Raw genomic sequence first — 22,624 nt, 5'->3', positions numbered from 1 at the left:
TTGTGTGTCAACATGTATTTCACCAATAATGACATTAACTTAAAATGCTAACTGGATCGAAGATTCAAATGCTATAAGCACAAATACAACTATTCTACTTCATTACAACAACTTGTGATAACCTTGCAACGTTGCACTGACGGTTGTTTCTTCTTCTCCTCGCAAACATGAGCTAGTAAATTCATCTGAGCAGCTTTGTAAACGCGCGTTGCCCTGCCGTTTCCTTAGAAACACCCCAGTCGTGATACTTTGCCAGAATCCTTAACTTGTCGCCTCCCTCCTGCTCTGCACTTTAATCCTCTTCTCTTGTGGCCATCTCCCTCTGCCGTAGTGCTTCTAATCTAGTGTTTTTCTATAAATCCAAATTGTGTGCATCAAACAGCTAATCTAAGGTTTAGTTCCAGCTTCGAATACCAGCATAGCAGTCATTTAGTCGTCTCTTTATAAATAAATCTTGCATCTCGTATATATAAAATTATTTGTTTTGCGTGCTTGCAGGTGATTTCTTCTGCAAAAAGTGCACATAGAAAAAGGCCATTGGGTTTTCATGAGCAGTCTACAAATGCATAAAAAAGTTGTTGTTTTGTCCTCTCTTGGCTCTGCAGCAACTTAACACCTGAAGAAAAAAAAAAGTAAAAATACAATAATCCATATTATTTTTTAGCAAGTCGTGAAACATGAATAAACAATGATATAACATTTTATTGCATACCTGATGTGGTTGTACAGTCATGTTCATTAAGGCCAAAGGATAAAGGCTAAAGAAAAAAACAAAAAGAGGAACAAAAACTAAAAGAACAAAAGGAGTTCAATTAATGTGTAATGAGAAAAGAGAAGAAAAGGAGTCATCAGTGACAAATGTTGAATAAAAAAATTGCACTTTTTGACAAGATACATTTTTTCCTGACTATTACATAAGTGGTACCTTTTCTTCTATTTCCTTTATTTGTCTCTTTTGCAAGTCGATCCTGTCCTCCAGCTCTCTAATTCTCTGCATGGCAAAAACATGTTAGATGGTTAAAATGTTAGCATTGACGATAATACCTTCCACACTTTTTCTAAGGTAAATTTCCAAACTAACTAACAAAGTATTTAACTATTATGATTTATTTGCCATAATCTGTTCTACACATGGGTAAAAACCTGTTAACTATATTTAATTAAAGATAAATCCATAATAGTCCCTGAAATAATTTTAAACAGAAAAAGTGGACAAATTATCAACATTTTTTTTTTAAATGTTTTCCTCAACTTGCTTACAAATCTTCAGTGAGCTCACTTCTTTTTCCAAAAATACTGTTTGCTTTTCTACAAGTCTCTCCTGTTGACTCCTTGACTCATGTGAGTTAGTCAAAATGCATCTGATCAGTTAGTACCAATCATGAGTAGTTAATCATTAATGTGTTTAGTGGTTTAAGGGTGCCCATTGTTAGTGGTTCAAATGAAATTTCAAGGTGCCTTCGATGAGCAACATACAGTAGAAGTATTGCGTGAGTTGTCGAGTGGACAGATGCTGAAGGAGAAGGGCAACACTGTCAAGGGAAAAGGGGATCCATCACAATGAAACAAACACACAACCACAGACGCAGTGTTTCACTGTGGACACATTTACAGGTAGCGTACACACAGGGATACTGCATCTTTTCATAGCACCAGAGATTCGGTGGAGTGAAAGGTCACAAGGGTCAGATTGAGGGAGGGCTGTAACCTCACTAGAGTTTGTTCTCAGCCTTACCTGCTGGGCCTGCTGTAGGAGCTCCATACGCTCCTGTAAGATCTGACTGTCATACTGCCGGCTCTGCCGGAGAATCTGACGCCGCAGCTTGTCCACAGCGAGCCTCAGCTCCTCCTTCTGCCTGTCAGTCAGGGACTCGGCCACCGCCTGGCACGATGGCTGCTCCTGCTGCAGAGCGTTATACAGCGTGGCCTCCAGCTCCTCGATCCTCTGCACAGCCAGCCGCACACACGCAAGCATAACGGCATGCACATGCAGATGAAGAAACCCACAAATGCATGCGCAAGAAATCAATACGCGGCACGCAAACATGTGATCATGTGTGAAACATGTGATTCCATCTTGTTTCGCTGCAAAATTCCCCATCAAATAAACTGCTTAACTTGTCATAGGAAAATCTACAATAATCGAAATGACTTTGTGAACTAATTATAAGGTGTCTTTTAATCGTACAATTCAGGCATTAATTATTGGTTTGAATGGTGTCTACGTCCTCACAGTAACATTTCATAATATTATTTCGATGACTTCCTTCAGTGAAAAAAAATACAATCTGTTACTTGAGAAGAGAAAACATCAATTCTCTAATTTTACAGCAATTTTCAATTCAGTGGTAAAAGATGCAGTATCCCGACACAATGTGACAAATCTAACCTCCATGAAGAGTGTTGCATTCAAATGTCTCATGCTGAAATGAAAATGGCGCACCCCTATATTCATGACTGAAAATACTATGAACCATTATTTCTTTCGGAAAAAACTTTGTAAAACAATGTTCAAAATCTGCCATTAAAATGCAAGATGTTCTGCAGGTAACTTTCTGGTGTGGTTCCGTACCATGTAAGCCTGGTCCAAGGCCTGCTTCCTATAGTCCAACTCCTCCTCAAGGAAACCCTTCTGCTTGCTAAACAGCTCCTGTGGCCAGAAAGTTGAGTTTTTTCATTTAGTTTCATGTCTGTAGGAAGAAAACACTACAAATGTGAATATAGGATACTACAAGTAAGGCAATGAAGAGGTTGTATTGAATAGCACAAAGGCTAAAATGTATCTGTAAACTGCATATATATTTACAGTGCTTAACCAGTTTCAGGACCCATCTCAAAAGCTCATGCTGATTCAGTGTTCAGTAATAAACACTCTCAAACTGAAACCACATTTTTATACATATAAAAGGCTGAATGGATCTTCAGAAGTAAAAAATGAATGAGGCATAACATTTTTCCTGTCTAGGGTGTATGTTAAAAAGTAAATTTGCATTTTTATCAATAAACATTGACTTCTCCTAAAATGGTACATTTGATTGGTAATGTATTACTATAGTTACACGTTAAGGTTACAGAGAGTCTACACTGTACAGAAGTAATTATTAAAGAAACGAGTAAATAACTGGTCATGTAGGACAGCTGTGGCTTAAAAGCCAAACTGGGTAGTAGAGCAGGGCGGTAAACCGAAAATTTACCGTCACCGAAATTCTTAACGATGACCGACGTAATTTTGACCATGTCGGTAAATTCGGTAAATTAATAAAACAAGAAAATATAGTCTTTTCATCCCGCTTTGATTCTGTGTTGTTCGTCTATGTTCATTCCCCTTTAAGAAACAGTCAATGGGCTTACGTAGGGAGTCACGTGATCATCAAGGAGCCAATCAAACAAAAGCCCAGTAAGCTAACGCTAGCAGCTAACGCTACAAGCAAAACGTGATGGAGTGTGGCTTAAGGGAGGTTCACCAAACTTTTAACCGACATTTAGTAGACTCTTGGTGGCATCCAGACGGGCTTTCACCCGTTGTCCTCCCCGCTGTTCTCACGATTTCCGGAGATGGTGCTTTCAGTGCTTTCTACTGGTAGCCAGGCTATTGCTAGCTAGCGGCTAACGCTACAAATGAACGTGATGTAGTCGGATAGCGGCTCTAATCTTGTCGAAACGGCTGAACTTAATGAGTGGATTGGGCACGGACTGCATTTAGCAATTACTATGTGGCGTTATTTTGTATCTGTCTGTGTGTGATTCCTCTGATAGCTTTTGTGATGGTAAAGCATTCAGCTTAAAGTACAATCCAACGGCGAAACTTATAATGACCGAGAAATGGCCCCAGCTATTTTTCTGTATGTGCTTATTTCTGTGTCATTATTGCTATCATAAAATCTTAAGCGTTTCATTTGAAGAAGATCAATATAGCTTTAATGTGTGTGTGTCTCTCTCTGTTTGTTTGGGGGTTCATTTGTGCGTGCATTTATTAAAAAATGCACTGGGGGGGGACCCTGAAACCATAATGTAAACACTTGTATTTAATAATTATGTCACAGCAGCCATTAACAATAAGTTGTCTTTTTGAAGTGTACTGTTCAAGCTGCAAGTCATTTGTGTTACAATGACATGTTTGCACAGGCATATTGATTTTGATAATGTACATTGTTCAAGTCATACACGCTGTTATAAATGTTCATACTTGAATTCTTATTGCTTACATTACATTTTTATAAACTTAATGTTTAGACTGCATGTACAATTGTTAAATACAGTATATGAAATTGAATGCTGGTAAATAAATCAACAAGAAACAGTTAATCTGTATTTCATGCATTGATTCAGATTTTCAAATTATATAACAGTACGCTTGGCCGAATTTATCGTCATTTATCGTTATCGAGATAAATCTGCTCAATTTATCGTGATACATGTTTAAGGCCATATCGCCCAGCCCTACTGGGTAGTGACCAAATAAATGTGATAATCGCTGAACTTCTGACTCTTGACCCAAAAAATATTTTCATACTATCATATACAGGAAATTAAAGAGGCTATTTTTCACCTTGTCATTTTCCAAGTCAATCATTTTTTGCGTCAGAGCGGCCTCTGTGTTATCAACCTGTTTTAACCACTGCAAAGTAAGAGAAAGAAAAAAAACTATTAGATGCGTTTTAATTTTATGCCACCAACATGAACCATGGTCAGCAGTTCTAAGGCTCACCTTTTCACACAAAGCTATGACCGTGCCAGCCTGGATCACTGCAACCTGCTCCTCATTACGGAGATTCTGCTCAGGCAGATAATAAGGATGACTCATTCCCAAAAAGGTCAATCACTGAAGCACATTTCAATAAGCATTAAGCTCACACGCACCCCGTTATCTCCAAGGATATCCAGTTTCTTCATCAGTTCGGGAATGACTACATCCTGTGCGGATTTACACAGACATTGCATTAACAGTGTGTTAATGTGTTAGACTCCAAAGTTTAAAATGATGATTTTACCTTGACTCCCTCCTGGCGGCAGTAGAGCTGTAGGGCGCTGCTACTGTTCTCAGGGAATGCAGACATGTGAAGATTGAGGGCAGGAGACCTTCGTTCTCTCTCCTATAGACAGCACATTGAAGATTAACTCTAGTTTTGTAAAAATGCATGAGAAAAGTCACTGTAGCAAGTGATTCTTTGCGGAAAAAAACAATTTTGAACTTGTTGTGAACGTGTTTAAATAAGATATAAGGACTGAATGATGAGTTTACTTACGATACTGAAACATGATCTAGAGCAGCCAAAATGAAGGAGGTGGGACAAAAAACACGTCAACCCAACAAGGGGTATATAAAATGCATGCCGAAACTCAAAACTGACAATGACATCTGCTTCTCTGCTTTCAGTGAAAAAGCCCTGGAATATAAATAGATGCACACTGAACAAACAAGTGACCACTGATACAAGCATTATTACTCTGACTGTAATAAATATTACACACAATAGATATAATCTACAAACCTCAGGTTCATGAAACATGTAAAAGAAAATTTAGGACACACATGCACAAACAGGAGGAAAAACTGAACAAAGATGGTGTTTGGATGGTAAACTTAAAAACATTTTATTCAAGTAAAATTATATTCAACCTAAAACAAATCATTTATTGAACATTGCAAAACAGTGCAGGGGTATGCATACGACCACCATGCAAAACGAGAAGACACGGGTGCATACTTGGACAAAACATTCCTTTCAAAATGTGGAATATATACTATACAGTATACAGTACATTAATTTAGTGAGTCATTGTATGTAGGCATGTAAGCATCTGGAGCTGAGATTGTTTTTGTCGCCTCCTGGTGACAGTTTGACGATGGTACACTCTCTTACTTCCAATTCCAGCACCCGGAATTCCAGTAGCTCGTTTTGGTCTCGAGCATCCTGAAGTTCAGCCTGCAGCCGCGACTCTGCTTGCTGCAGGTCGCACATCTGCACACAAGAGTAGGTTATTAGTATCAGCTCATTATTTGGCGGGTTTTCAATCCAATATGAATTGTCAGGATTTAATTAAAACTAAAATTTCCAAGGTACTTCGGCATTTCTGCTTACGACTTCCATTTTACACTTTGTCTAACCAAAAAAACAGTGGAGCTGGAGTGGCATTACTCATCAAAATCTCTCAAAAAAGACCATTTGGAAATGCCGCATCCATCTGCCATCATCACAACATGGGAGGACAACATGAAGAAATGGCTAATGTCCCCACAACCAAAATAGTTTTGTAATTTATTGATTTAATGGCAGTGGATGGAAACACAATCAGGGAGCAGAAAAGCTCTGAAGCATCCAATTGAATGTGTCCTAAAACATGAATTTGGGAATTTATTGTTCATGAAGACAAATGTGGAACCAAGACGGTGCCACCATAAAGCTATAACAGGTACAATTATGTTCAATTTAACTGCAATTCTGTGTGTTGCGTCACAGCTGAGACATCATTACCTTTGCATTAGCGGCAACGATCGCCTTTTTACCTAAATACATAAATTCAAGTGTTACACATTTTTTGTTCGTTTGTTTACAGGTGGAAAACGCTGTTAGGCAAGGGAAGACAACTTGATGTGCCCCACAACAACACTTACTGTACATTGATGGACATACAAGTATATCTAGACTACGTGCATTCTACTTTGATGATGAAGGCTCGACTTATGCTCCAACTTCATTAATATTTTTCTAATAATTTTATAAATTGTGATTTATTGACCTATTTTGCACTTGCACCAATCGTTTTAAATAAAACAAGAAATGGAATAATGTTGTCAATGGGTTTTATTGGGATCAATATCTACAATATAAAAAGAATGACATATTATTTGTGTTTATATGAACATGTGTGATGAGCTCATAATACCATAACTATAATCTAACCAGATGAAAAATACCTTGTAGTATTTTTTTGTCACAACAAAATCAGTGTCAGCCATTCGGCAACTGTAAGATTATTTGTAATTTTTCCTCATTTTGGTCACTCAAGTGGCCGGCGTATCAATCTACACCTCATGTTAACACACGCTGCACAGATTAGCCACGTTTACATGCTGACTTTTATTCATACCGATTCAAATCATTCCGAATGGAAATTTCACATCAGCTGTTTACATGTCACTTCATCTATTCCGATCCAGCGTTTACATGTGACTGCCTTTATTCCGAAAGGACGTTTGACAACTGCCGTCTGACATGCGCAGATTAATCAAAACAAAGCGTCACGCTTAGACATGTGCCGGTAACCGGTTTCACGGTTTACCGTGGTGTGAAAACGTGGCGGTTTCAAAACCATTAAAATTTTCCGTCATACCTTAGTACGGTATTCGCTATTTTTCACGTGCCAAAATGCAGCCGAAGTGGCTTGGTGCGGCAGCGCTCACCCCTTCCCGTTTGTTGCCATGAGTGTCAGTGATGCTATTCTGCTAAACAGCCAGCAAACCCAAAAACAAATCCTCCAAATACAAGGCGTACTTTTCTTCAACTTATTGAGCTCTCAAATCGTGGTGAAATATACAAATGAATACATTTAAAACGTTGTACAATTGTATTTTTCCACGTGTGATTAGGTTCAACAGGATATCAGTAGCACCATTAAAAAGTTCGCCAAAACTAAAACGCACATTTTCCTTTCAAATTCAATATACAAACTAAAACTTACAAAGACGAATGTTAGCCTAGGCTAAGCTGGGAGACCAGCTTCGTCGAGGTTTTATGTCTCACAGCCGCTGAGAGACAAGCTTGAATGAAGGGGGGAAAGAAAAAGAATCGCGTCAAAGATCGCTAATTGAGAAAGGAAGTCTCACTCCTCACTTTTTTTTTTTTTTAGATGAAACCTTTCCTCAACAATATTTATATTTTAACTAATTTATAAAACTAACTTATACATTTTTAACTAACTTAATAACCTATGAATTCTTTGTTCTTTTTAACACAAAGGCATGGCATCATGTAGACTAGAGTTGACAAAGTGGCTGTAAATGGCGAAACTTCACTTGAGCTTCCCTCCTCAAAAAAAGTCATACAGTATATATTTTTAATTTTATTTAGAAGTCTTTTTACTCTTTATAGCAATTATTTTGTTCTTACTCTAATATTGAGCAACTTGAGCTGTGGCTGTGGGTATAGTCTAGGTTCTATTTATTTTAATTTTATATAAAATATTTGTTATTTTTTGTTTATTTATTTTCACATTATATTCATGTTCCAATTTGCAAATATGTTTTGAAAAAAAATCCTGTTCAATGGAATTTTTTTTTTTTTAAACCCATACATCTCAAAATTTTGGAGCTATAATTGCAATACCGTGATACCGTGAAACCGCGGTATTTTTGCTCACAGTTATCGTACCGTGAAAATCTCATACCGGCACATGCCTAGTCACGCTGCAATATATGGAGATCGATCGTCAGATCAGCTGCTGTTTTAACTTTTCGAGTGGAAACAAAACTTCTGAATGATACGCCGTTCATTTAAAAAGTTGTGTGGGTGCGCTGTGCGTGTGCTTGGAAGCCATGTTGCAAGTGACGTTACTTACGTCACCGAGTGACGTCACCACGTCAGTACGGAGCATGCGCAGAAAGAACGCAACCAGACACCATTCCGCTTCCCTGTTTACATATAATTTTACTTCTAATCGGTTTGGGAAAAGGAATATTCCACCCCTGTGAATCGGAATGAAATTCCATTCAGTTTGGGCCTGTTCATTCCGAATGAGGAACACAATGGAACACATTTATTCGGTTTGAACAAATATTCCGATTGTAATTGGAATATTTGGCTCCATGTAAACGTGGCAATTGTTAGACTTTTGTCCATGAACAATCAACGTAATCAGAACAAACGCAAAGCACAGAAAGTCCCAGTGCCTCATCTACGTCGTGCTGTTTCCATTTTTGGAGATTCCGTACGTTCTTCTGGTTTGATATTGCAGTTTTAACTTTGTCTACACACTGCTTACTTCAACCGCACTTCACGTTTTTCTGTCTAAACCGGAAGTCCGTAGCAGAAAATTTCTAAGATGGGTCGCCCATGTCTCGCTTCAGAAACTTGTGTGTCCTCTATACTTGTACAGTATAATTCCTTCGAATAATGCTAATATTTACAACTGTACTGTATGTGATTTTTTTTGTTAAAATACTGTAGTTTATTTGATGTATTAGTTAATTTAAGGTCCAACTTATCCGTGAACCTGATGAGGACAAGAGGTATAGAACATGGATGGAGGCAAATTAAAGCTGGAGTGAGGAAAAATAGTATAATCTTTTTATATTTTTTTTAAAATATTTTTTTGTATGACTGTTGTGCACAACTGTATTATAAGGCCTAACTAGATTTACCTTTAGAGTGGTAAATTCAGTTTCTGATTACCTTATGGCGTTACAACTGTTGGGACATTGTGTGTATAAATTCCTACACTTCAATAATATATAAGGTACCTTCTCGTGAAGTTCCTGGTTCGTCCTGAGTAAATGTTGCTTCTCTTCCACCCATTTTGAGTCCTGTTGCAGCAACCAGACAGAACATCAGAAAATAAATGGCACTCACAGGCAGGGGCAAGCAGTGGAAGTGCGGTAAGAGAGAAAATGCCAAAAATCAGACAATGCTGCCAGATAGTGGCTGCTGCCCCTAATTCCAAATGGCACATGCAAACAAAGACACAAAGAAGAGTGGTGGTAGCAAAAGTTTATTGATCCAGAGAAAGGAAGTCCTCTTTAGAGGTGGGGAGAGCATGCTGATGAAGCCACACTCCTAAAGATGTTTACAGTGAAAGAAGGCAATAAGGAAAAATAAAGCAGCCAGTCACAACACATAATTGGATTATGCAGGCATGCAGGAACACAAAACAAAGTTTTACTAATACTGTATTGTATAATAAAACCATGCAAGAATATTAATGCTGTAAGGCATTAAAAATACATTTTGCATGACAATATCAGTGAAATAGCCAAGATATTACCGGAGATAGACAGATACTGTATATCGGCCGGCTAATATATCGTGTCGATATTTGGGAATTTTACGTACAGTATATCGTTATCAGCTTTTTTTTTTTTAAATGTGACCGGTCTACATTAAAAAGTGAATTTAAAACTAGGGATAGGGACTAGGGATTGCGCCATTCTTCTGAGGATCAGAATCGGGTTTTTAATTTTAAAACAAATATTTTTTGTTTTTCGCTTCATGCTCCTACAACCTCACTCTCCCTCCTGCTGCTTTTCTTGGTCAGCAATGAACTGCAGGTTTTGCTTGTTAAAGTTAATGATCATTGACAGGCGTAGAAGCTTTAATCGTGCCAGAGAAGCTTAGCAGCGCTACCTTCAAAGAAGCCAAATGTGTCAATCATCGTTTAGCTTGTTAAACACTAGTGTGCTGTGGCAACTTATCGTGTGTGTGCGCGCTGCTGTTCTCAGCAGTGAGTGGAATTGAGTGGACTCACTCAATAAAGCATTTAATAACGACAAGCATTTTTTTACGTTATTGTTTTTTTCCGGAGAGCTATGTATTTAACATTTTAACTTTCTAAGAGACGTTTCTGAGTCTAGTATATTCAGGCACTTCTGGAGCTATTAGATTTTATTTGTGTGATTCAATAAACATGGTTTAGGCATTTCATTGAAGTTCAGTGTTTGCATTATTCAATTTTTTTTAAAATGCCAATTTTTACACTTTTACTATAAACGAATATTGGCTCCAAAAATCGGTATCGGTCCTGAAAAACTCATAGCGATCAGTCCCTAGATACTATTACTATAGAATGCAATCCAATTATATCCAATGTACAATATATACAGTACCGCACTTAAATTTTGTACATATTACACCAACTAATTAAAATGTCAAAATCTTATCTTTAGGCAAAGAAAAATACTTGGCCTAAGAGAAGGATGCCAAAATTATAAACGATCATATTCCTGGCTACAACACAGACAGGAAACGAGAACCGTCAAAAGGAAAGGTAGTAGACAGCATGCAAGCACCAAGTTGCGATGCAACACATGAAGGAAGTGGTTTCACAGGAAAATGCGGCAGACTTGGTCGGCGTATCGCCAGCCCAGGAGCAGAACGGCCAGACAGACATGCAGGAGGGCCAGTGAGAGGAGAACCCGAGAGCTGCGGTCGCCACCCCTCTTCTTTGTTACCTGCCCCCGCTCCACCAGAACTTTCTCCAGATCCACAATCTTGGCCTGACAGCCACTGAGCTCCGCTTGCAGTTGCTCACGTGTCTGAGGGTTGTTAAACGTTAAAAAGGAGCAGAAGAGAGAGGTAAGAACTCAAAACGTATTATCAGATTATTTTTTGGGGGAGGGGGGAGGGGTTGAATCAGCAATTGTAAAAGGCGTCTGTTTTATTGAATGCACAGAATCCCTGAATTGTATGATAAAATTATGTATATTGATACAGTGGCTGAAAAACATTTGTTAAGTACAGAGGAATTGTATGAATTTTCCAAACAATACAATTAATTTGGGACAATTCTATTTCACTATTGTGCCATATACTGTATTGTGCACAATTATAGCAAATAGACAGAAAATAATTGAATGTACATACCCTGGCTTCCCTCTCGGCATCAAGAGAGCCTCCCGTCTGCTCTTGTAGGAGGGCATAGGCCCGCTGGAGAGCTTGGTATTCTCTGGTGAGCTGACGAAACCGAAGCTCCGACTCCTCTCGAGAGACACTCTGAGAAAAGAGTCAGTACCTCAACTTATCTGACAAATATATCCTATCTAATGTTACTGGTTTCCAAAAGTGATGCTGACTTAGCCAGCCTACCATCTTGCAATACTGATGAATTTTGCATAATTCCTTACCTCCTCTAATTCCTCCTCTGGAGTAGCAGGTGTACGATCAGTGAGGTCAGTGTTAAAGGAGGTCAAAGAGGAGGTTTCAGACTCAATAGATTCCTCATCAAATCCAAAATATGTCTCCACAACATGCCTCTGTAGAAAACAACAGAAGAAAACTGATGTACTGCAAGTTTTAAAAATTAAGGAATTAATTAAAATAAATGCTGATGCCCTGTCTGGAAAGTGTCAAAAACAGGCCATGTCATGTTAGTCCCTGCAAGTGTTTTCCTCCCTTATTTTTGTAAAGCCTAAAATACTTACCATCATGTTTATAAGTCATCTCCTGGCAACCGGAGAAGTAAAGGCAGACCAGCGCGCACAGACAAATAAAGGCAGAGAAGTAAAGGATGAGAAGAAAGTACTCTGTCATGTTGCTACCGTATGAAAACCTCCCAAACCAGCTGAACCAAAAGCTACTAACGATTGCATCAAAACATCTTTCTAATCCAAGAAAGCCCAATAGTTAAAGCCGCAGGATCCACAATCATATCCACCTTGCCAAGGCGACAAGTATTTCCAGCTGGTGGGAGTGTGACAGCATACGCGTCGGCTAGCAACTCCTCCTAGCAACATCCACATCGGGCATGATCACAGCAATTACTTCACACACTCGGGCATCATCATCTCAAATCTCCTCAACCATACACACCCAATAGCGTGACCTCAGACCATGTTTTTCATTTGTTCTACTTCAACACTTAAGACAACAAATAACAAATTTAAAAAAAGGAAGAAGACCATTTATTATTTTCCTCGTGTTGTTTAAAGATTACCAGTACATCCTTTCAATTCATTGTTCTCATTATGAACTGTCACCAAACCTCTCGAGCCCAATTAAGATCACACAGGCACAGACTGCAGTACTTGGATGATCAGCCAAGCAGATATTAGGTGGTTACTTAGCTCCTTGATGAACATGGTGTACTTACTTTGGTTAATTTGAGAGGTTTTCTCCTTGTTTTTTTGCCCATCACCAAACGCTCACGTTCCTGAACACAAACACGTAGATGAACATCTAACCTTCTTAGAATGACATATTTTGTTCAATCTGACAACAGGCTTTTCACACATGTGTAAAAAGTTGACCTGAGTGAGTTCGTCGATGATGCCACGTTGTTCTGCAATTTGAAGTTTGAGGAACTCGACTTCCTGCTCTTCGTGGGCATGGCTTAAGTCTGTCAGGGAGCTGGGCCGTTTCAACTGATTTTGATGGGTTTGGTGCTGCAATGGGGGACGGGAAGCTTTTTCCTTCTAAGAAAGGGAAACACCAGTCAAATAGATGAAAGGTGATCAGTTGGTTCATGTCTTTCCTCAAGTAGCCGCTAGAGGCTCTCCGTGAGCGTAAAAGTAACAAAGAACAAATGCATAATGATCATTTCAACAGCGTGAACCAGGTGCTGCCCTCATTCATCTTTTCTGTCAAACAAAGTCAAGTTGATTCTTACCATCTCAGCATTTTCCCGGCTCAAGTTTTTAAGTTTCTCCTCCATTCGCTGCAGTGTTTGCAGGAGGTCATCGTTCTTCTTGGAGAGGCGCTTGGTCTTTTCAAACATGGGCTTCATCTGGCTCTCAGCCTCTCGAACTCTTTTCAGCTGGAAAGTGAACAAAACCAGGAAGCACTTTAATTGTGGGTCTGTTGACTGAATATCCTTTCCAGATGACACTTCAAACAGGTACTGCACACTAATTAGTCTCCTATTTGTATGTTTCACTTTTATCTCTTTTCACTGTGTGTGAGCGTTGGTGGAGTAGGTCTATGAATAACTATGCGATTGTGTTATCCTCACAAGTTCATTCCTCTCATCAGCCAGCAGCGCATTTCTGTCCTCCAGCTTCCTGATGACGGAGTGGAGCTCTGCTATCTTGAGCTGAAACCTTCTCGTGTCACGCTCCTCCGCCTCCTGGGAAGCAGGGGGAAGAGGGGAGGTAGAGTACAAAAACTGAAAAATGGGGTGAACATGCAGGCAGGCAGGTGGAGGTTCATGGGAAGGAGGATGTGACGAGATAGAGGATGAGAACTATGAATGCATTGATGCCACTGGAGACTTGATAAAAAGTATTTTTATACTTGCAGTGTTATAAATGTCATGTCAAATACATATGCTTTGCATTAAAACGGATGAATCAAGGTGATATAATAACCTGGTTGTTGAGCAGGTCCATGTTTTCCCCGAACCCAGGCACCACCTCTCTCTTTGGGCTGCCATGATTGTGTCTTTCGGCCTCTCGTACGTGAACTAGCTGCTCATCCAATGCTTCTTTTTGTAGCTGGAGTTTCTGGGTGTAACCCGCCTGCATCCCAAGCTCTCTCTCCAAGGCACACACTACACGGTCCTTGGCCTTTAGCTCATCCATCTATGAAGAAGAAGGAAGGAAAAGAATGGCGGCAATAAATTGGGAAACAAAATCTTTAATCTGCAACCTGGATGAAAACATGAATTTGTAGAACAAACGCAATTGGTGCAGATATGTCCTGTACAGTAAACTTATTTGCAATGCTATTGATTAAGCTGTGGTGTTAATGAGCATCTACAGTTTTTAATAGAATAAGATCAGAAAGTCCACACAGTGAGATAAAATCACAGCGGGGCAGACAGCTTTACTTAGCCTTGAACCTTCATCAGTGAGATAAACCCTTAGCTGAATAAGAAGCAGAAAAACAGATGCACGTGAGTGAAGAAAGCTTTGCGGGAAAACATCGAACGTAAACTAACGGATGTTGCATTTATCAAGCTGGTGCCGTATGTTGATTCTGCACCAATCTGTGGGAGCCCTTACCAGTCTTCGAATGTCTCTCTCACAGTCACGTTTGATGCGGTGCACTTCATCCTGGTGCTGCTGGTAAGCTGTCCTCAGATCAGCTGCTTTGGCTTTATCGGCTTGAAGAGCATTGGCCAGCGTCTCGTCAGCCTGCTTCTTGGCTGCCTTTAGTTCTTGGATCTAAAACAAAGGTCACTATTCGTATTCAAACGTTTGTAAACACAATGTTTATTCAATTGATTACTTCTGATGATAAATGCATAGTTTCTCAGGAAAAGCCAGGAACAATAGCCTGGCAACAGGCTTTTCCACACTGCATCCTGTTTTTACAGCATGCACAGTATCCACACATTCCTCGTCAACAAAAGACTCTGAGCCACGTACATGCTAAAACATACCTCTTGTTGTAGCTTTAGTCGCTCGCCATCGAAAGCTCTCCTGGCCTCTTCTCGAGCCTCTCCGAGAAGAGCATTTTTTAGCTTGTCCGCAGCTCCGTCTCTCAGGGCATGCACCAGTCCTTGGAGCCTCTGCACTTCAGTGTCACGGATCTTAATAGTCCTAGCCAGCTCCGCTTCGTGCTGCCGTGCGAGAGCTTCGCGCGCCGCTGCGGTCTCGCGTAGCTTCTCCTCGTGGAGTTTGGCGCGCAGGTCAGTCAGTGCCACAGCGTGCTTGTGTTGCTCCAGTTCCCGAGCTTGACGCTGCTCCTGGAGTCGCTCACGCAGCTTACACACCTGAAGAACACAGCTTCTGTCAGCCACAGTATAGAACCAGGAAAAATGTATTTGCTCCTATCCTTCCTAACACTTGCACATGTATCACACTTAAATATTTCACATCATCTCACCAATTTTAATACATTTATTATTTTCCTCTAACAGAGGGGTGAAACATAATAACCGAGGAGCACTGTATTCACGTCAGCAAGTCTTCCAAATCCCAAAGTAACAAAGCACCCCCAAATCATCAGACATGAAATGAGCATGATTTTATTCATGATAACCCTCACATGCAAGTTTTGTTTATTGGTAAAATATATTTTTCATGGTTTTGGTTGTGGTCTTTTTTTTTTTTTTGGCAATCTCTTCAGGATAAATAAGACTTATCTTGGTTGTGAAAAGTGGTCCCAGCAATTCATATTAAAATATTTCAAACATCCATGCTTTAAGCCATCTGATTTTAGGCAAAAGGCTGGCCTGTTTGCCAGGCAGTCGTGTATTTTTAATTCTTAAAACACCGGCATCGCTTTCATACCTTGCCCCGCTCCTGCTGCAGCTCAATCTGGATGTCCATCATTTTGCTCCTAAGCTCCTCGTTGGTGGCCTGAACTGGGTCAGCCATTACCTCTGATTTCTCCACCTTCCTTCCCTTCCTAAAGGATGGGATCGCAGTGGGTGTGGCTGACGACATGGCACTTCCAACCAATCGGGACAGACATGAAGATGCAGGTGTGGTGTACCAGGAGGAGAGAATCAATTGCTGCTTCCACTTCTGCTCTTCACGGCGTGTCTCACCTCACACATCATGGTGCTGATCATGTCTACATCATTGCAGGAGTACGTAGAGCAAAGGACTCTACTAGAGAGAAATGCACAAAACAAACAAGAGTTATTATTAAATAGAAAGCATTATCATGTAGAAAATTGGCCAAAAAGTAAATCCAAGAGCATTTAACAGATTAGTGTGCCGTAAAAAAAAAAAATCCAGCCATTTGTAGTGACAGGTAAAACAATAAATATGACCCCTTCAGATCAGAGGGTTCCAACTCTGTACTCAAGGGCCACTATGGGTTCAGGCATTTGTTCCAACCGATCCAGCGCAGACAGTTCAACCATTAAAGTTATTGCTGAAACATACAGCACTTCGCTGTAATAAAGTAATTACCAAAATTTTATAAGCCGCCACCCACCAAATTTAACACAAAAACAACATTTGTTCATAGATAGCCGCTTCTGACTATAAGCAGCAGGTGTCCTCACTGTATAATGGGGTATTTACATCAAAAGATATTAACCGGTAACACTATATTTATCTCCTTTTTGAATGGATGAAACAGATCTGACCTGGAGATAAATGGAGTTTGTGACAAAATTTGCCGGATGACACTTAATGACATCCGTCATTAGCATTCATTGATGCCCCTGACAGTATCATAATTATGACCGTCTTATAACAGTCTTATGACACCGCTGTCAAATAAAATGTTACCTATTAACCCAAGTAAATCAACAAATAAGCCGCACTGGACTATAAGCCGCAGGATTCAAATGAGGAAAAAAGTAGTGGCCTATAGTCCGAAAATTACAGTACACTTTTAAAACACCAGATTAGTGAAAAGGTGTCCCTCCTCATCTTTGGGAATGAAATCCTTAGTAGAATGTTTGCCCACCCCTGCTTTAAATGATGGCGGTACAATTAGTCTGAGTACATCAAACTACTACACTGTATATAAAAACAAACTTTGTGTTTAACTAAACAGACCCATACACACTTCATAGTACCTGTTTGGTTTCTAATATAAGAAGAGATCATCTATATTTCAGTCCATTGTTAGCTTTGCAACATTTTTGCAAGGGGGTGTATGATTTTTCTTAGGTAAAAAAAAAATTCATTGATTCAAAGGTTGGGAAACATTGGTCAACAGCAAGTGTCATGTAAAGAGTAACGATAAAGCAACCAAAGTATAACCATCAAAAGTGGTAAGTACGTAATAGTTGACAGTCACGTATTGTCTATAAGTTCCTAGCCGCAACTTGATTTGTCTAATACCGTCCTTATGGAGGAAAAAAAAGCTAAGTGAGCATTTACAACCCCATGCAGTGCCATTTTTAAGCTATGATGGCACTACCAAACATTGATACAACACAAACAGATGGCTGCAACAGTTGCTGCCCGAAACCCCTAGTCCCTTAAAAAGTCTTTTGCGCTCACAGATGACCAGAACGAACACTTTTGGATTTTATATCTATGAGATTCTCATTTGACGTTTCACATTTGAGAAGCAAAGCGTTGAAGCACGGTGTTATCGATTACAATCTCCCAAGATGAGGTTGACTGAGAGGCAAAAATGTGGTGATGCTAGAGTGTAAGGAATCCCACTCACACACAACAAGCATGGTCAAAACTTGGCAAGCAGTAAGACAAGGAAGCAAGACAGACTAAGGTTACGGCTTCTATCAATTATAGAGAGCTAGGGAAAAAGCCTGCAGAAAAACAAACCTTTAAGCGTCTCTGCCGTTTCACATTTTCCAACCCCCACGAGCTGTCATGGAAATAGAAGTGAGCTGAGGCAATCGGGGATCTCACGCTTGTTCACAAAGATGTAGAGAGTTCATTCAGTCACAGAGCAAGCGACGACACTGGCGCATTCTTTTGAATCTTAACACAGTGTTATCAAGGAGCAACACAATTGCTCTAGCACCAGAAGCAGCCCTGTGCTCTAATCCTCATTAAAAGTACTTACAGTGATTCATTAGATGTGACTTACAAGCATGTGCACGGGAAACTGCTAATAACTGCAAAGAAGGGGTACGCTAGTTCAAATGACTGCCAGATGGTTACACTGGTTATCTAGATAGGGGGAGGAGGCAGATTTCCAGAAGACCAAAATATAAAGTGAAATTTTTATATTTTTCTGGATTTGGAAAATGCAAACCTAAACAGCATGGAGCACTCCTGGAGCCACTTGCTGCCTAGATGACAGCCAGAGGCTTATGCTGATGATGTTGAGGTTTTAGGAAATTCAGGAATGTTATGAGGCAAAATGGAACATTTTATAGGGGCGGACCGCAAGGGTATTCACAGACCCAAACAAAAAGCACAACATCACAGAGTTTGAATTACTTCTACAGAGCTTTGATTAGCTCTTCTTTTACTGGATGAGGTAAAGTCTTCAAAAGTAAAGACAGAGACTCACTCAAAAGAAAAGGTTTAGTGCTCAGGAATAAGAGTGGATAAAATGCCCCCTGTAGTTCTTATACTATATATGCCACCTGAAATTATGTGAACTATTTTACATAATACAAAACCGACTGGGTAGAATCATCTACTAGAGTGCTTCCCTTGGAAACAAAAGGTTCGGAAAACAACTTTAGCTGCATTAATTGTCTCAAGATGCTTTCACACAAAAAATCAGAGGGACTTTTTTTTTCTGTACTCACTTTTTGAAGAGTACTTGTTAAGGTCACTACTGTGTAAACTTCCTCCAATAAACGCAATCACTAATTCGCAATGTTTTCAATAAAGAGGGAAAGACAAAACCTAGTATATAAATTACTTTTAAGCAATAGCAATAGCTGTTAGGAAATGGTTTGACAATGTCATTTCTCTTTAGAATTGGATTCTTTATGATTGATATCTAGATTTTATAAAATCTTACCGCTTTTGTCCCACGTGGTATCGAATTGTATCGGTTTGTTTCCTTATATCATATCGAATTGTATAATTTTCAAACTGAACCAAATCATTAACTTTTATGTTCTTTTTTAATCGAATCTTATCCCATGTGCAGAGGTAGCCAACTCCGGTCCTTGAGGGCCCCTATCCAGCTTGTTTTCCATGTCTCTCTCCTTTAAAACACCCGAATCAAATGATCAGCTCATCAGTAAGCTCTGCAGGAGCCTGATAACGATCCTGATTATTTGAGTCAGGTGTGTTGGAGGAGGGAGACATGGAAAACAAGCTGGATAGGGGCCCTCGAGGACCGACGTTGGCTACCCCTGGTCTAGAGCAATATCAAATCGGTCTCATCGCAGGGACTCCCAACCATGATTTAAAGAACTTTCAGAATAAATTAAACAAATAAATCATCTTGTGGAACAATTATACAGATCTAATATAGGTAAAAGTCTCAAAGAGCCAAAAATATTTTAAAATGGTTTCAAACATTAACCCAAATTGCAGGAGACGCATTCCAATTAAATAAATTGACAAAGAAACTAACATACGCATGATGAAAGACTTAACTGGCTGAAATATAGAATCAATAAGGTTAAGTATGATGGAATGACAACAAGCCCTGTTTCACTACAAGCACGACACACAAACATACATTTCATGGTTATTATATCAGTATAGTGGAGACTCAGAACAGGTCTGGCCTCACTCCAGTGGATGGCCACCCAGGCACACACTAGTACACACGCAGAAATAGAAACACCCCAACAACAATGTTTGAATCCCATTGTGAGCCTGTAACGCAGTTGAGTATATCTCTAGTGGAGCATGAGGCCTAAAACTACTCTGCCAGCAGAATGATGCATGTTAGTGACCTCAATGACCAGTGAACCTGACACACATAAACACCGAGTGTCTCCTATCCAGCTGTGCAGTCTATTATCCAAGTATTATCAAGTAATATGTTAATTTAGTCTTCGTTTTACAGCTGATTTGAGTTTGTGCAGTCTTACGACTGAACCAATCCATTTCTGGAACAAGTGACCTCCAATTTGTTCAAATTTTTAAACAAATTTTGCCAGTTGGAATGAAGGAAATAATGCATCCCAGAGTCTGCTTTAGCTTTCTCAGCATAAAAGAAGGATGAGGTACCAATGAAAGTATATGGCAATAGAGTGTCATGAAATATGAATTTGACAGTGAGGCATATTGTGTAGCGTTTGATAGTGGAATAGGTGTACAGCAGTTGAACGCAAAGAGGACTCGTCTGCAGTCTACTGGGATTACGGTGATAGCTGTGCCTAATCGTGAATTAAGAATAAGAAGAACAGATTAGGTCAAGCAGAGGAGAGGAGACAGAAAACTGAGGTTGCTAAACATTGACCTGATCAGATTTGACAACCTATTACTATTATTGCTCAACATTTGTCAAACTCATTGCCCACGTGATCAGGACTTCCACATTCATTATTTTTAAATGACTTGCAAAGATTTTCCATGATTTTTCTGGCTTCTGCTCAAAGCGAGTCATAAGAATGGCCATGGACTCGTCATCTCAAAATATATGAGTTTGGGTTGAATTTTTTTTTTTTTCGGTGCCCTACAAAATGTAAAAAAAAAAAAAAACTTCATGAATTGCAACCAAATAATGCATCAAAAACAGACTTTTTTTCCCAACTCACTGGAACACCCCAAGATATACATGCAGTCTCATTTTACAAAAAAACAAACAATTTATAAACAAGACATCCCTGCATTACAGGTATTGTGGCCTTCTTCAATTACCAGTGTGGCATCTTCAATTTTTTTGCAGTCAGATCAGCTTCGACACGCACATTTGCACAGCATTGCCCTGAGCAGGAAATGCAAGTGCACCACATGTTATCTGTCCACTAGGTTATTTCATTTGAGGCACTATGACAAACTGAGTGCAGGCATTGTCGAGAGGGGAAAGCAGTTTGAGCGTTTATTTCATAGCTTTCATAACCATATTTAACTCCTCGTACTACTATAGTACGCGCTTTGACCTCACTAACAAGACAACTCAGCACACGAATAGAATGACAAGTACACTCAGAACACTAGGACAATGCAACAAAGCTGATTGTGCGATATCCTGTTTAATATAATCACTGTCATTGATGATGAGAGACTTCCAATCCATTTGAACTGGGAAAGCTGACAGTGTCCCCTCAGTTCAAATGGATTGGAAGTCTATTGCTGTCAGTGGCAGTCAATGAGTGAAGCACCATGTTGCCTAACTAGTAGTCCTACTGCTGTGCAGAGATATCATATGATAGTGGAAGGCAGTAGGAAGAAAAGGAACTTGACTCGTAAGACATACCGGTTCTTCGACTGCATTTGATTGTCCTATTGGTATGGACAAAAGAGTACTATTTTCAGCCTTGAGATTTATAGGCCTATCAATGATATTGAATAAATGCTCTGACAGCTTTCCATAGAAGAGGCTGGAAAGGCAGGCAAAGTAGGGGGTTCAAGTATGCCATTGCCATCAACCACGCCCCACGGAGATACACATGCATACGTCTGCAGCAGCTACAGCATCAAGCAGCCTCCATACAGGTCGGTTGTCCTTGCTTCCTGCAAGGTCTCCAGTTGATGTGCTTGCAAAGCGCATGCAATCATTTGCGTGAACCTTGTCATGTCATATAGTGTTCTCGCTATGCGTGGGGGTGGCATGACTGCACCACACTGCACAGGAAGTGGAAGAGAGCATAAGACAGACAGGATATTAAAGATGGAACATTTTCATCAAGACTGATTATTCTGCTTGGGGCTACAGCAGCTCCAGGGGGCGACGGTGTGTGTTTAGTACAATCACCGCATCAAGTACACTCGTTGACGGCTATCCTATTCCCCATTGCAACCTCCCTTGGCGGCTTCACTGTCCACCGCTAGCAGCTAAAACACAGCACGGAATCCACAGACAAGTTGTCCAGCGGCTGCGCTTACCTGAATTAGACGTCCAGTGATGTGCAGGCTTCACGTCCAAGAGTGTGGACTGGCTTCAACGCAGGGTGTCATTCGTCACCTTTAATCTACACAGCAAGATTTAATACAAGATCCACTTCACGCGGGTTGATTCATTAACACCCACAGCGCGCCGGTGCGGTTTTATTCGATCCTAGCTTCAATGCTACTTGTCCGCCTACCCGATGACAAGAGATAACGCGCGATGCCAGGAGTCCCCAATGTGTTTCCAAATCCACGCGTGTACATTCAAAAATGCAATAAAAGTGTCTCGACGGAGGAGGATGCGAGGGGGAAGTGGGGCGGGCGTCACCGGCAGCGTGATAGAAGCGCGACACCTGACTGCGTATTCAAGAATGACACCGTCGGTACTGATGATGACGTCATCATGCCTTACGACTGCAATGTTCGACACAATAACTATTTTATTCACCACCCCCATTATTAATTAAGACCCGTTCCTGCCATTTCCCACCAATTTTTGCATTAAAAATATTTAATTTAGTCTGTTTATACCTAGGGGCGTCACAAGTCTTTAGAGACTTTGCCCCCAGGAGATGCACAGGATGTGAGCGAACATTGCACACACGCACAAAACTTAATTAATCA

At 40.1% G+C, this 22,624-nt stretch overlaps 1 protein-coding gene across 19 annotated transcripts; it reads right to left on the bottom strand.

Moving 5' to 3' along the window:
- Nucleotides 1-118: 118 nt before the first annotated feature.
- Nucleotides 119-22,354, bottom strand: jakmip1 (janus kinase and microtubule interacting protein 1). Of its 19 annotated transcripts, none has more exons than XM_057850214.1 (23): nt 21,998-22,354; nt 16,144-16,207; nt 15,884-16,001; nt 15,031-15,363; nt 14,651-14,812; nt 14,015-14,227; nt 13,660-13,812; nt 13,318-13,464; nt 12,959-13,123; nt 12,802-12,861; nt 11,837-11,965; nt 11,577-11,705; nt 11,165-11,248; nt 9,461-9,523; nt 5,865-5,963; nt 4,992-5,093; nt 4,861-4,914; nt 4,550-4,774; nt 2,573-2,650; nt 1,736-1,945; nt 926-991; nt 713-789; nt 119-616 (listed from the first exon to the last, which is right to left on the bottom strand). In XM_057850214.1, the coding sequence occupies exons 3-22, from the start codon at nt 15,968-15,970 to the stop codon at nt 739-741; spliced, it is 2,610 nt and encodes an 869-aa protein (XP_057706197.1). In that variant the 5' UTR covers nt 15,971-16,001; nt 16,144-16,207; nt 21,998-22,354; the 3' UTR covers nt 119-616; nt 713-738. The 19 variants fall into 19 exon arrangements, with proteins under 19 accessions (XP_057706197.1, XP_057706198.1, XP_057706204.1 ...); XM_057850215.1 differs by having other exon boundaries at nt 16,144-16,204; XM_057850221.1 differs by having other exon boundaries at nt 713-758; nt 4,550-4,618; nt 4,709-4,774; nt 15,884-16,207; nt 21,998-22,353.
- Nucleotides 22,355-22,624: the final 270 nt, after the last annotated feature.

The sequence above is a fragment of the Corythoichthys intestinalis genome, chromosome 11 (assembly GCF_030265065.1).
Source record: "Corythoichthys intestinalis isolate RoL2023-P3 chromosome 11, ASM3026506v1, whole genome shotgun sequence".
Lineage (NCBI taxonomy): Eukaryota > Metazoa > Chordata > Actinopteri > Syngnathiformes > Syngnathidae > Corythoichthys > Corythoichthys intestinalis.
This window is presented reverse-complemented; position numbering and strand designations above follow the sequence as displayed.